This window comes from Vicia villosa, unplaced genomic scaffold, assembly GCF_029867415.1.
Source record: "Vicia villosa cultivar HV-30 ecotype Madison, WI unplaced genomic scaffold, Vvil1.0 ctg.001310F_1_1, whole genome shotgun sequence".
Lineage (NCBI taxonomy): Eukaryota > Viridiplantae > Streptophyta > Magnoliopsida > Fabales > Fabaceae > Vicia > Vicia villosa.
Window position 1 is genome coordinate 259,512 of NW_026705569.1, and position 13,798 is coordinate 273,309.

The following is a 13,798-nucleotide window of genomic DNA, read 5'->3' on the forward strand; positions in this document are numbered from 1 at the left end:
CTAATTGCATCTTCAATTGACCCCATGGATGAAAATTTCCAAGCTTCTTCTTCTTCTTCATTGCTTGCCTCTTTCTCCTCTATTCTTGTTTCCTCCCAAATGACAACACTACTCTTTCTCATCTCTAAAACCCTAATATAAAATCAATTGGGCTTAGTGTTTAAGTCTCCTCTTTATTATTCTCCACAACTAATTAGGCCCAATAAGTTATATAACTCAAATTAAATCAAAATATCACTTTTATTAATATTCCAACAATATAATAAATTCCAACTTCTAAATAATATTATTCTTAATATTATTATTCGACCGTCCGACTAAAATCCAACTTTTAACTTAATAAATTCAAATATGCTTCTTAAAATAACACCGACAATCCAAATTCGACCAATATATCATATTTCCGGTCTAATCTTAATTACTCAGAAAATTCCCAAAACTTCAAATATTATTCCAATAATATTTCTAATACTGAAAATATCAAAACTCTTGATTAAATATCAATCCGCTATCCTGAACTAATACCGACTAAATCGTCTCAAAATACGAAAACTTCACTAAACCCTCTGAACGTCTAGATTAAGCGAATAATCGAATTTCCGGGCGTTACAACTCTCCCCCACTTAGAATATTTTCGTCCTCGAAAATCTACTTGACAACACCATCGCAACCAAGTCTCGTATCCAATTCTCAAATATCCAAATCGTGTTTGGTAACACTTCAATCACTACTTCTTCGGCACAACAATGATTCCACAAGAACACAAACACATTACTATTCTTACCAGATTCACAATAATCTTCGACCCAATGCAGCATCCTGGCTCATCGCACTTATTCCAACAGTCTATCAATCCAAACATCAAGATAATTTCACTTCACAGACTTCTGACATATAGTCCTTCACTTCTTACAAGTCGTATAACAACATTGCAACGCAATGCTTCCGCTGCGCAACTCTGATAATTCTTCTTTAAGTCACTGTCTTGTTAAAACTCTGTCAACTGTATGGTTCACAAATTTTCAATCCAACGCAGACTTTCCTAAATACTCATTTTCACATTGTTGTTTCACTATCACCTCCAAATCCTTCACCTTGCGACATTCGCTTGCACAAACTCACTACTCCGAATTGTTCAATTCTTCCAACTCTTACTCAACCATTCCTCTTATCAAAATACACAAACTGGTGAGCGACTACCTTCGCGATGTAACATCAATACTCTTTCTCTACTATTAAGATTAGCAAGACAGATCTATAGCATTCAGTACGATTGTCATCTACCATTAACAATGGATTGAGGGTGATCAGTTCCCCAATTTGTCAATTAGTATTCGACAACCATAGTGGAGTATAAACCGTTGTTACTTCATAATAGTGTCACTCTCGAATTTTCACTCAAATCCATCAACACGTCATAATCCAATAATTCACTTTGGGTTCTTACAATTCCCACATTCCTACTCATTATATCTCGTCGATGAGACACCGGCGTCCAAACATAATACTAAATATGCTTCGTAGTCACTTAGCATCTCACAATCATCAAACGTATTTCCATCTCAAAAATTACTTCTATACTCGTACTTCACAATTCATCTCATTATATTTCCGATGCTTCAAACGAAGCTCAAATCGGATATCCGGAACTCAAGTTATGAATTTTTAAAGTTTCACAATGATTCTGAATTTTTCTGCGACTTGCTTACGGAGATCCTACTCTGAAACTCACTTTTCTTTGACTCAAACACATCCCAAACAGCCTCTAGCGTAACTTCTTATAACTCGAGAGATGCATTCTTTCATCGAAATTCCAGTCTTGATATCACAGAGACAACAATTCTTTTTACAAGCTACACGCGTCCTCGAGTTTCCAACTCGAACTCACGATTCACAACTCCAAGCATCGACCACATCCGACAGTTACTTATGTGAGTCCAACATAAAGCCCACTGCAACTTCATTATTCTATCACTTTTCAAACATCAGCATCCCATGCAAAGGTTACTCGTACCAACAACTTCACAGTCCTCAAATGTGCTAAACATCGCAGCTCTCTAAATTTTGTCTCTCAAAATTATTCTTAACTTCACGTTGTCTTCGAATCCAGATAACCTCCAAAACTCTCAACAAACGCTTGCACCGACGCTTGTCGACAGCATACCAGACTATCTCTTAAGTCAGAAACCCCTTCAAGAAGCAGGGCTTCTCCCCAACTTATCGTCAAACTACTCCCTACAACAAAACAAACAAGTGCCAACAGTGTTCCACACACCTGTCTCGTACTATAAGATAAAAACACTGACAGCATTCAACTGTCGTACAAACTCAACAGACTCGACAATTTGGTCGGACGGACCGACCAGGCTCTGATACCATTTGTAACACCCCAGACTGCTTTCGGGATGATCGACTGACCCCACATACAATTGTTCATGAGCCCCATTATAGGAAGAGAACCCCACCCTTACCTTATCAATAGAAACACTCAAATGGGTCTCTAATTGCATCTTCAATTGACCCCATGGATGAAAATTTCCAAGCTTCTTCTTCTTCTTCATTGCTTGCCTCTTTCTCCTCTATTCTTGTTTCCTCCCAAATGACAACATTACTCTTTCTCATCTCTAAAACCCTAATATAAAATCAATTGGGCTTAGTGTTTAAGTCTCCTCTTTATTATTCTCCACAACTAATTAGGCCCAATAAGTTATATAACTCAAATTAAATCAAAATATCACTTTTATTAATATTCCAACAATATAATAAATTCCAACTTCTAAATAATACTACCTCCGTTCCTTTTTATAAGAGAAATTTCACTTTTTAGATTCATTGAATAATCAATGTATCTAGTCTATAAAGAGACCAAATACATTAGTTATTCAATGAACCTAAAAAATGACTTGTCTCTTATAAAAAGGAACGGAGGTAGTATTATTCTTAATATTATTATTCGACCGTCCGACTAAAATCCAACTTTTAACTTAATAAATTCAAATATGCTTCTTAAAATAACACCGACAATCCAAATTCGACCAATATATCATATTTCTGGTCTAATCTTAATTACTCAGAAAATTCCCAAAACTTCAAATATTATTCCAATTATATTTCTAATACTGAAAATATCAAAACTCTTGATTAAATATCAATCCGCTATCCTGAACTAATACCGACTAAATCGTCTCAAAATACGAAAACTTCACTAAACCCTCTGAACGTCTAGATTAAGCGAATAATCGAATTTCCGGGCGTTACAGAGTGCACTCACCATTGGACCCCATCTTCTGGGTAAGCTTCTGATGATCTTCTTTACATGATCAGCCTTGGTGTAGCCTTTGTCCAGAACTCTTAATCCAGCAGTTAGTGTTTGAAATCTTGAGAACATCTTCTCAATATCTTCATCGTCCTCCATCTTGAAGGCTTCATATTTCTGGATTAGAGCAAGAGCTTTGGTCTCCTTGACTTGAGCATTTCCTTCATGGGTCATTTTCAATGACTCATATATATCATAGGCAGTTTCCCTGTTAGATATCTTCTCACACTCAGCATGAGAGATAGCATTCAGCAAAACAGTCCTACATTTATGATGATTTTTGAAAAGCTTCTTTTGATCATCATTCATTCCTTGTCTTGTAAGCCTTACGCTAGTAGCATTCACTGGATGTTTGTAACCATCCACCAGAAGATCCCATAAGTCACAATCTAGACCAAGGAAGTAACTTTCCAGTTTATCTTTCCAGTATTCAAAGTTTTCACCATCAAATACTGGTGTTCTAGTATAACCATTGTTACCATTTCCATTGTATTGCTCAGCAGAGCCAGATGTAGATGTAGGTGTGTTTGTTGGAATTTCACCAGCCATCTTTTACTGAAGCGTTTTTCTCTTCCTGAATCTTTTCTAAACACGGTTAAGTGCTTGCACCTTAGAACCGGCGCTTTGATGCCAATTGAAGGATAGAAAAACACTTAGAAAGGGGGGGTTTGAATAAGTGTAGCTTTAAAACTTGTAAGATAAAAACAATTTGCACAATGATTTTTATCCTGGTTCGTTGTTAACTAAACTACTCCAGTCCACCCCCTTGGAGTGATTTACCTCACCTGAGGATTTAATCCACTAATCACACTTGATTACAATGGTTTTCCACTTAGACAACTGCTAAGTCTTCTAGAGTATCCTGATCACAACCTGATCACTCTAGGAACAAACTGCTTAGACAACTTCTATGACTTGCTAGAGTATACTGATCAACAACCTGATCACTCTAGTTCTTACAACTTAATGTAAACAAATTCTTTTAAGAGTTACAATGCTTCTTATAAAGCTATTATCACAACTATGATTTTCTCTTAAGTTTAAGCTTAAATCTCACTAAGATATTACAACAGCAATGTAGTGAGCTTGATGATGAAGTTTGAGAGCTTTTGAATCTGACAGCATTTCTGTATAATGCGCAAGTGTTGTGTTTAGCTTCTCATCAGAACTTCATATTTATAGGCACTTGAGAAGATGACCGTTGGGAGCATTTAATGCTTTGCGTATTCCGTACAGCATTGCATTTAATGTTTCACTCTTTTGTCAACTACCTCGAGCCTTGTTTTCGCTGTGTCTACTGACGTTGCCTTTAATAGCTTCTAACGTTCCTTTTGTCAGTCAGCGTAGCCTGCCAGTCTAGTACTTGCTTCTGATCTGATGTTTGTGTAAACAACGTTTGAATGTCATCAGAGTCAAACAGCTTGATGCAGAGCATCTTCTTGTCTTCTGACCTTGAAGTGCTTCTGAGCGTGATACCATGAGAACTTCAGTGCTTCTGCTTCTGATCTCAAGTTCTTCTAATGCTTCTAATGTTTTGATTCTGCTTGACCATCTTCTGATGTCTTGCCAGACCATGTTTTGATGTTGCATGCTGAACCCTCTGAGTCAGTGCTTCTTGCGCTGATTTTGTGCATGCTCTTTATATAATTCCTGAAATGGAAATTGCATAGTATTAGAGTACCACATTATCTCATACAAAATTCATATGCTTGTTATCATCAAAACTAAGAATATTGATCAGAACAAATCTTGTTCTAACAGAACTTGTTTAAACTTGGACAATCAGTCTTGTAGTGTTCGAGTTCACCATATTCATAACAGGTCGTTTGTCTTTGTTTCATCTCCTTATGTTCCTCCCATTTCTTTGGAAGGTTAGATTTTTTTTATTTTACCCAATTTTTATCTGAATGCTTTATGTTGTTTCTCTTTATGCACTTGTTGTGGCGTTTCACGAACAAACCCATTTCTTCTTTTTTCGAAGAATCTTCATCGTGTTATCTTCATCTTCCTATATCTTGACCTTGGAAGTGGAGGCCTTCAAGGAAATGTTTCTCTAATCTTCTTTAACTTTTTTTTTCTTTTTTGCGTTAACTTCATTTGCTTTGAGTTTCTTTAACTCGTGCACATAGTGTAGATACATCCAAAGTTTTCAAATAATGTGACTCTTTTATGGATGTTACTCTTGGCTTCCATTTCTTACACATGGATCTTAACAGTTTGTTAGTAAAATTATAGTTGTATAAAGTCTTTTTTTTTTTTTTTTAATTTGCTAACTTGTTGATCATGTGAATAAAGTGCATCTATATGGATTTCACGATTTCACCAGGTTCTATATAGAAAATCTCATATTATTTTGTTAACGTGTTAATCTTAGATTGCTTCACATTTTTAATATCTTTATTGAGTATCTAAAGTGTATTCCATATTGTTTGAGATGTCTTATAATGCAAAATTGAGTAATGTACATTAACATTCAAGGTAGAAATTAGTATTGTTCCGGACTGGGCCAAGACTAGGCCCAACACCGCTTTCGGCCCAATAAGCCTCAGAGGCCCATGTATAGTTCATGGCCTTCCGACACGCCTTGCTCGGCACCAACACCGCGCTCGGCGTTCATTCTCCCCCGGACATCATCCTTGCCGAGGACCCTGCTCCGCGCAGGGCTCCTTCATATCCAATCCTCCGAATAACTCGGATCCCACGTGGCTCCTAAAAGACCGCGTCCTCCCTTGGACTTCGGAGCGGTTAACCAGGACAGAGGGCGTACACGCACCTCCGATATTTCCGCTCAGGAAACCTGGCAGTCTCCTAGTTGGGCTTGGGAATCCAACCCAATAGCGAGATCATGGCCCAGCGCTGGGGGCTATATATACCCTCTTTAACTAGAGGGTCAGGTATTCAATTCTCACTCACTCTTAGCTAGTACTTGCGCTCCTTTGCTCGTCATCTTACTTTGGCATTGGAGTACCTTGCAGGTACACCCCCCTCCTCCTCCTTCCTAGAAGATCCAGTCCGAGCAGCCTACGACGATTCTTCTGATCAGGTACGATCAAGTATACTCTTCACTTTCAAATTATAAGAAACTTCCTTAGATTTTTCATCAAAATCCTTTGGGAGTCTTATAGTACATTCACCATTGACAACTCCTTTTAGGACAAAAGGACTTTCTTCAATGCCTATCAAAAGCATTTTACCTATTAATATTAAGTGAACTTATATGTAATCTTTCGAATATCCATAATTTTTCGCCCTTGTATATGTGAGATCTATTATACACAGTGAGTAATAACCATTTTATCTTCATATTTGTGTGATTTTTGAGAACCTTTTATTGTTTCTAAAATATTGATTATTATGAAGCCTTTTTTTTTAATTTTATTTTTATATTTATGTAATAGTTTGTTTATTGAAGTTAATTTTTTATTTAATTGTTTTTTAAATAAATTTATTATATTTAATGACAAAATTTAACTTTATTGTTTTTTGGGTTTAATGGATATGCATTTTTACACTGTCATCCAATAGAAATATATCATTATGCCATGTCATATAAACAATTTAAACTTTTTACTATAATTTGAAATAATACATAATCGTCATTGGTTGACAATATAAAACTATTTTATAGTGTCAGTGCATATTTTTTTCTCCCTCACACCTTTTATTTTTGTTTTCTTTCGTGACACGGTTAAATAATCATAATTTTTTTTCTTTTGTTTCCTTTATATTTTTCTTGATCATCCAAACAAAATGTAAATACTTAAAAATTAAATTATTCCGATTTATTTTCTTTTAAAGACTAATTTTATATATTTTTAATTTTTTTATATTAATAATTTACTTACATTAATACATAAATATAAATATAAATTATCGCTAAAAATTAAATCATAGAAAAACTCATTACACCATTTAACTCATTTCAATTTATCTATTGTACCCATTCTTAAAAGATTATATTTAATTTTATAGTATTTCTCAGACTAAAATGATTTTTTCACTAAATATTTTATATATTTTAAAATTAAAAATAATTTTTCCTTCTCTTCCAAAATCAAAAGAATTGTAAGAAGGTATGTTAGGAGTCTCACATCAAATAATATATAAGATGAACATGTTTTTATAAATAAAAATAAATTTTATTTTACAAGTTGATTTTTTATGGTTGAATTATGCCCAACCATATTTTTTTTACAAGATATTAGAGTTGCGCTTAAGATTCAATAAATTATATACTATCAAGTGTCCACTATTGCGCTATCCACAATATACTTCTATACTACATATGTCTAATCCTAAACATGAACGATATATTAAGGGCCACAGAACAATATATAACCTAAACATATTTAACATATTTTTATAAGTGCGAACAATTCTACCTTTAAAATCGATTTTATAAGGTTAAATTGAAATTAATTACATCTCTTAACCTTATCTCAGAGGTTATTAAACTCTGCTCATAGATGGAAGGATAGGATGACATCAAGACTGCTCGTATGGAGACTATATATATATATATATATATATATATATATATATATATATATATATATATATATATATATATATATATATATATATATATATATATATATATATATATATATTACAATTCTATATTTTTATTTTTAAAATGATAGGCGAATATAATTAATTCTCATAAAAGTGAGACTAAAAATTTAAATAATTATTAATATATTTCATTTGTATAAGCTTCTTTTTAGAAATATGATCAATATTAACTAAATACAATTCATTAGAAATATATAAGATTATAATTCTCATTCTAAGTTTAAAAATTAATTCTTAAAAACAAAATTTAAATTCATGAATTAAATGTCTCTTAAATTTATCCGATGTATTTAAGTAAATATCAGGGTCGACCTAGTACAAGTGCAGCCTATGCTACCGAATTGGCCCTAAATCTTGCAGGCTTAATAAATTTTTTTAATTACTAAACTAATATATTTTAGTCATGTTTTTTAAAAATAAATATAAAATATAATTTGCATTTAAAATCTATTTTACACCTTTTTTAACAAAAGGTGCAAAATCATAATTTATTTTTTGGTTTATTTTTTAAATTAAAACAAGATCCCTAATTGATTGGACTGACTCTGGTAAATATCAATGACGTGCAGGATTATCGAATTTTTAATTAATTTATATACTCATATATTATAAATTAGGATCTAATTGTGACTTCTCTGATAAAAAACTTCACTATTGCCTGATTTTTAAAGACACATTTTGAATTTTTTTTTTCTATAACAGTGAAAACTAAGTGTGCGTTTTTTTGAAAGGATCTTGATTATTTTGTGTAGATTTTGATGGTTCTAATTTTGTATGGTTAGCATCTATTTTGTAGTTTATAGCTTATAAAATTTGACATTTTGCTTTGTACAATTTTTTGGCTAGTGAATGTGAATGATCTTGGGTTTCAGGGGCGGAGCTACATGGGGAGAGGGGGTGGCCACCAAAGTTTTACAATATTTTTTATAAAAAATAGTTATTAAATGAAATTTTAGATAATAAGTTGTATCAGTTTAAAATTATTGTGCAATTATGCTAAATAATTTAACTTGACTGAGTGGAAGAGATTTGTTTTGACATTCTGTAAATTGCCGGTTCAATATTTGTGTAAGTTGTTTTATTATATTTAATTTAATTTTTTTGTTATTTAATAGATTTAAATGTGGTTGAAAAGGTAAAATGTCTTTGATATAAGCTTTTTATTTAATTTGTGCAAATATTTGGTTGTCCCATATAAAACTGCTCTTTTTTATTTACAAAATTAAAAATACCAAAAATTGAACCATGTAACTGAAGCAATGTCTTTGATATAAAATTTTCCTTTAATTTGTACGAAGATTTGGGCTCTGTTTGGTAAAAATAGCGGTTGATTGATAAGCTAGCTGATAGCTGATAGCTTATGGCTGATAGCTGATGACTGATAGCTGATAGCTTATGGCTGATAGCTGATGACTGATAGCTTATAGCTTATAGCTGATGACTGATGACTTATAGCTGATAAGCTGATTGAAGTGTTTGGTAAAACTAGCGGTTCAACTAGCTGATTAATTAAAATGACATAAAGGACATTTAATATATAATTATTTTAATTTAAATTAAAATAAATTATAGGGGTAAAAGTGGATTTTAGCTAAAATAATAAGGGTAAAAATGGAAGAAAAAATGATAAGCTATAAGCTATAAGCTAAAACGCTATTTGAAATAGCGTCTGAAAAATAAGCTATAAGCTAGTAAAATAAGCTATAAGCTCGTAATGAAAAGACCGTTACCAAACAGGTCTTTTATTGTTATATGAGCTTATAAGCTTTGACCTAACTCATCCTTACAAAACCAGTTGGTAAGGTGAGGAGTGTCCCTATATATACTCTTTCAATGCTCTATCTTCAACCAATGTGGGACTTTAGGATCTTCCGATTTTGTAGGGATGAGTTAGGCCCAACCACATTTCTTAACATGGTATCAAGAGTCTCGTTTAAGATCCAGTGGGCCGCATATTATGGTTTCCGCTATTGGGCCACCCACCATTTATTTCCACGCTCCAGTTGTGTGTTCCTGGGCGTGAGGGTGTGTGCTAAAAGTCTCACATCAGACAATATATGGTATAAACATGTGCTGATAAGTGGAGACAATCTTCACCATACCAACCGATTTTGTAGAGATGAGTTAGGTCCAACCACATTTCTTAACATATTTACCATATTACAACTTTATGATGAAGTTTATATTTCTCTTCTCTTCAAGTAATAAAGTTGTCATGTTTGTAGAAATGCCTTCTTGTTAATAGTTATATCATAGCCATCTTCAAACATGTCCCAAATGCTTTCTTCTTAAGACATGAATAAACTATACAAATTATTATTTCACCAAGACAATTTTCAATGTATCCATTAAATACAAGTGGTTTAAGTTAGAAAATAATGAGTACAATGATTTTATTTTCACTGGAGTTAAAGGAAGACTCGAAGTCATTAAACGTGTTTTTCTCACATGATATCTAACTCTTACATGTTAAAGTTAGGAATCTACATGGTTGATTATTTTCAAAAAATATAACTTGATGTTGGATAAAATATGGATACCTAAATATCAAATTATATATGTTGTACATCAAGATTAACACACTAGTCATGAAACCTAAACAATGAATGCTCCAAACACATGACGAGTCAAAAGCATATCTTGGTAAGCCCGGCAATGAAGTAGGGATAAATGTGAGATTTAGAAAAAACTATAAAGGGGGAGATCATTGATTTTGGGACAACATGTAATTTCTTTTTCCCCTCTATTCATAATGTCTTAGTTATACAAGGACTCAAGCATAACCTGTTTTGCATAAGTCAATTAAGCAACAATGATTATGACATAATCTTCAGTCGAAAGTCATGTAAAATCATCCATTAGAAAGATGTTACAATCTTGTCCATTGGCGAGAGGAAAATAATGTGTATAAAATCAACTTTTCTGATATGTAAGCGCAGAAGATGAACTTAACCCTACCAGAAAAATCATTCTTAATGTGATTTACACGGTTCTAGACTGAGAAGATACAACAATATAAAAAGACATAAAATTACATCACCTATAATTTGAAACGTAATGAGATCGATGGTGTTGATAAACTGATTCCTTATGTGCTAAAACAAAATATTTGAAGAAAAAGTAAAGGTTGATGAGAGTTTGAAAAAAATATGACATAGAATGTTGAATTGTGGGTGACATGTGATTCAACAATCCAATGGTGTATTTTGTGAAGAACTTTTTACAGTAAATTGATAGGTTCAAGATAGCATTTTCAAAGGCTAAAAAATCTCCTAAAAAAATTAATCACCACATAAAAGTACAACTTCTGCATTGTGGTATTCTGCAAAAATAAAATACCAAACAGAATCCTGATGTTATTTGAATTAGCCTATTTAACATTGAAAGTGACTTATAATCAAAATCTTTACCAAATAATGCTAAGAAAAAATAATTGGAACTAAACATGGGAAAATAAAAAAACTCATCTATAGAAATTTGAAGAAAAAATAAGCCCCTAAAAATTAATCAGAACTAGACCATGCAATACCCAAGAGAAATCAGCAATGTCATCATCACCAATATGGATGGAGAAAAAAATGCCATCGACATGTTAAGTCGGCAAAGACAGAACAATCTAGGCAGAAGTCCTTTTTCGAAAGCATTGCCAAACAAGTAAATGTACAGGCAAACTTGACAACTAATTGAGGTTCCTAATGGCTGTACAAAAACAGATACAAATCAAACTAATGAAAAATAACCTAATAACCCAACGTTGAGAGGAAAAGAATCTTCAAAATTTCCACTTCATCCTTCCTGCAAACCTGCATAAAATGTAGACAATTAAAAAACGATCAGATTTTTGCAATCTTGATATAATTTCATCATCAAATATAGAGTATATAGATTTGCCATATAATACACACTTGGAAAGTGAGAACCAGGTCCATTTCCGTCAGTGGAGTTGAAGTTCGCAGGATACTGGATTGAAATTAAACTCTCATCTGCTACAACCGTAGTCTCGGGGGAAGCTGTTAACCCAACTGCTGCACTACTTGCAGATCTGATTCCTGCAAGTAAAGTCTTAGCTACGTGAACGTGAGTATTTTAAATATTTTGAAATGAGATGATTATAAAACTTTAGAGTTTCTCATGGTTATGAGAAACGAGATACTCGTTAAAGATTTAAGATGAACCAGAAATTTCTCGGTGAAAGGAAGATCAGTTTAATTTGATAGGCAAATATGTAACAAATGCCAATCATACACATCCACTTATCCTCTATGAATCACTGATACAGACATCTGACACAACACTAACACGTGGACACCAAACAAGCTTCATGTCTAAAGTGTTGGTGCTATATAGTTTATCCTAGTAGTTGCATTTGAATAAAGAAGTACGAGCAATGCTTAGAATCACTAATGCGTTACAACTTTCCGCCCTTTCATAGTTGTAAAACAATACATAAATTTTTTTGCAGACTCAAGTCGAATGCAAGCATGATATGCATATATGTATATTGAATTAAATATGAGATTTCTATGACAAATACATGCATTAAAAAAAATAACATTCATATGCTTTGTCAATTTAGTATACAGATTTGATTTCAAAATCGAGCCAGCACAACAAAGGAAGAGCTAATTTACCGTGGAGTATGATGACGAGGAAGAAAACAATAGTGATAACCATGGCAGAAAGATTTGTATACGATGACGTCGACGGTGGTTTGCCAGCTTTCATCCTTTTAACTGCATTCATTTTCTTAACCCTCGCGCGCTTCCTCAACGCAAGTTCAGCTAACTCCTTCACAAATCTGTGATCACCAGCATCCAAAGACGGACCTTTCGGAGGCAAAGGCGGCTTTTGAGGCTTTCTAGGATTACCAAACATACTCTTCTGTTTTCCATGGTTTCCATGATGTCCATGAGTTCCATGAACATGTTCTAAACCTTTATCCACCAACAATTCTAAATTATAATCCTCTACACCAACAAAATCACCCGAATTCGAAGAATTACTACACGATTCAATTCCATTTTTACCCTTTTCTGATCCATCTAAATTCAGAACCCCATTCCATGACCAAGGAAAACCATTCCTTGAATCTCTCTCATCATTGCTTGTTTCCTCTTCGCTTGTGTTCTCACCACTTTCAATGTCAAATTCAACGTCTTTCTCTCTTTGAATAGTGCGACCCATCTAATCTAAAATCAATTTAATCAACAATTTTCAAAAACCCATCTCAGAATCATAACAAAGATTCAATTTTTGACAATAAAAAACATGAACAAATTACTCAAAAACAATGCATTAAAAAATGAAGATTAAGATAAAAATTGAATAGAAGATGAAGAAAAATAGGGTGGTTTGAAAGTACCTTTGGTCAAAGGGTAGAACCCTAGAAACGGTGGTAATCTTGAAACATTCCTAACGAGGAATCTATTGATGCACGCAGGCGCACTCATACATGGACAATAATACATTTTAGAAAACAAAAATAATTATTAAAAAGACAAGAATTTAAGGTTTTTCTGTTTTATTTAATTTAATGGCCAATGGTTTTCTGTCTTGCTTTTTATTTTTTTTTTTGCTATTTGCACCGGTGTCGACCCACCACAGGTGGGCCACTAATCCGGCTCGTGCGGAGAGGCATGCGCACTGGCCAAGCAAGATTGTTCCGCCTGGGAATCGAACTCGGTATTCCCCGAGTACGTCCTTGGACGGGGCTCCTTGCCAATGGAGCTCAACCGCTTGGTTTCTGTCTTGCTTTTTAATTCGATATTTAAAATACTTTTAAAGGAACGGAACATTAATGGTTGAAACTTGGAAATGTGTTTTTATTAGGAAAAAGTCAACAATTTCACACGACGCTGTGTTTTAAAATTTGAACCGGTGTGATCCGTCGGATTCATCAATTAAAGG

At 33.4% G+C, this 13,798-nt stretch overlaps 1 protein-coding gene across 4 annotated transcripts; it reads right to left on the minus strand.

The window, feature by feature from the left end:
- Positions 1 to 11,380: 11,380 nt before the first annotated feature.
- Positions 11,381 to 13,393, minus strand: LOC131634498 (uncharacterized). 4 transcript variants are annotated; one of them, XM_058905165.1, is made up of 4 exons: positions 13,254 to 13,393; positions 12,523 to 13,080; positions 11,797 to 11,940; positions 11,381 to 11,694 (listed from the first exon to the last, which is right to left on the minus strand). In XM_058905165.1, the coding sequence occupies exons 2-4, from the start codon at positions 13,073 to 13,075 to the stop codon at positions 11,678 to 11,680; spliced, it is 714 nt and encodes a 237-aa protein (XP_058761148.1). In that variant the 5' UTR covers positions 13,076 to 13,080; positions 13,254 to 13,393; the 3' UTR covers positions 11,381 to 11,677. The 4 variants fall into 4 exon arrangements, with proteins under 4 accessions (XP_058761148.1, XP_058761146.1, XP_058761147.1 ...); XM_058905163.1 differs by having other exon boundaries at positions 11,797 to 11,958; XM_058905164.1 differs by having other exon boundaries at positions 11,797 to 11,958; positions 12,523 to 13,075; positions 13,254 to 13,377.
- Between the last annotated feature and the right edge of the window lie 405 nt (positions 13,394 to 13,798).

What these genes read in the sequence shown, in the direction of transcription:
- LOC131634498 (XM_058905163.1), bottom strand. Translation starts at nt 13,075, where the DNA reads ATGGGTCGCACTATTCAAAGAGAGAAAGACGTTGAATTTGACATTGAA. An exon ending in CCTCGTCATCATACTCCACG is followed by an intron (nt 11,959 to 12,522) that starts GTAAATTAGCTC and finishes ACGTTCACGTAG; the next exon opens with CTAAGACTTTACTTGCAGGA.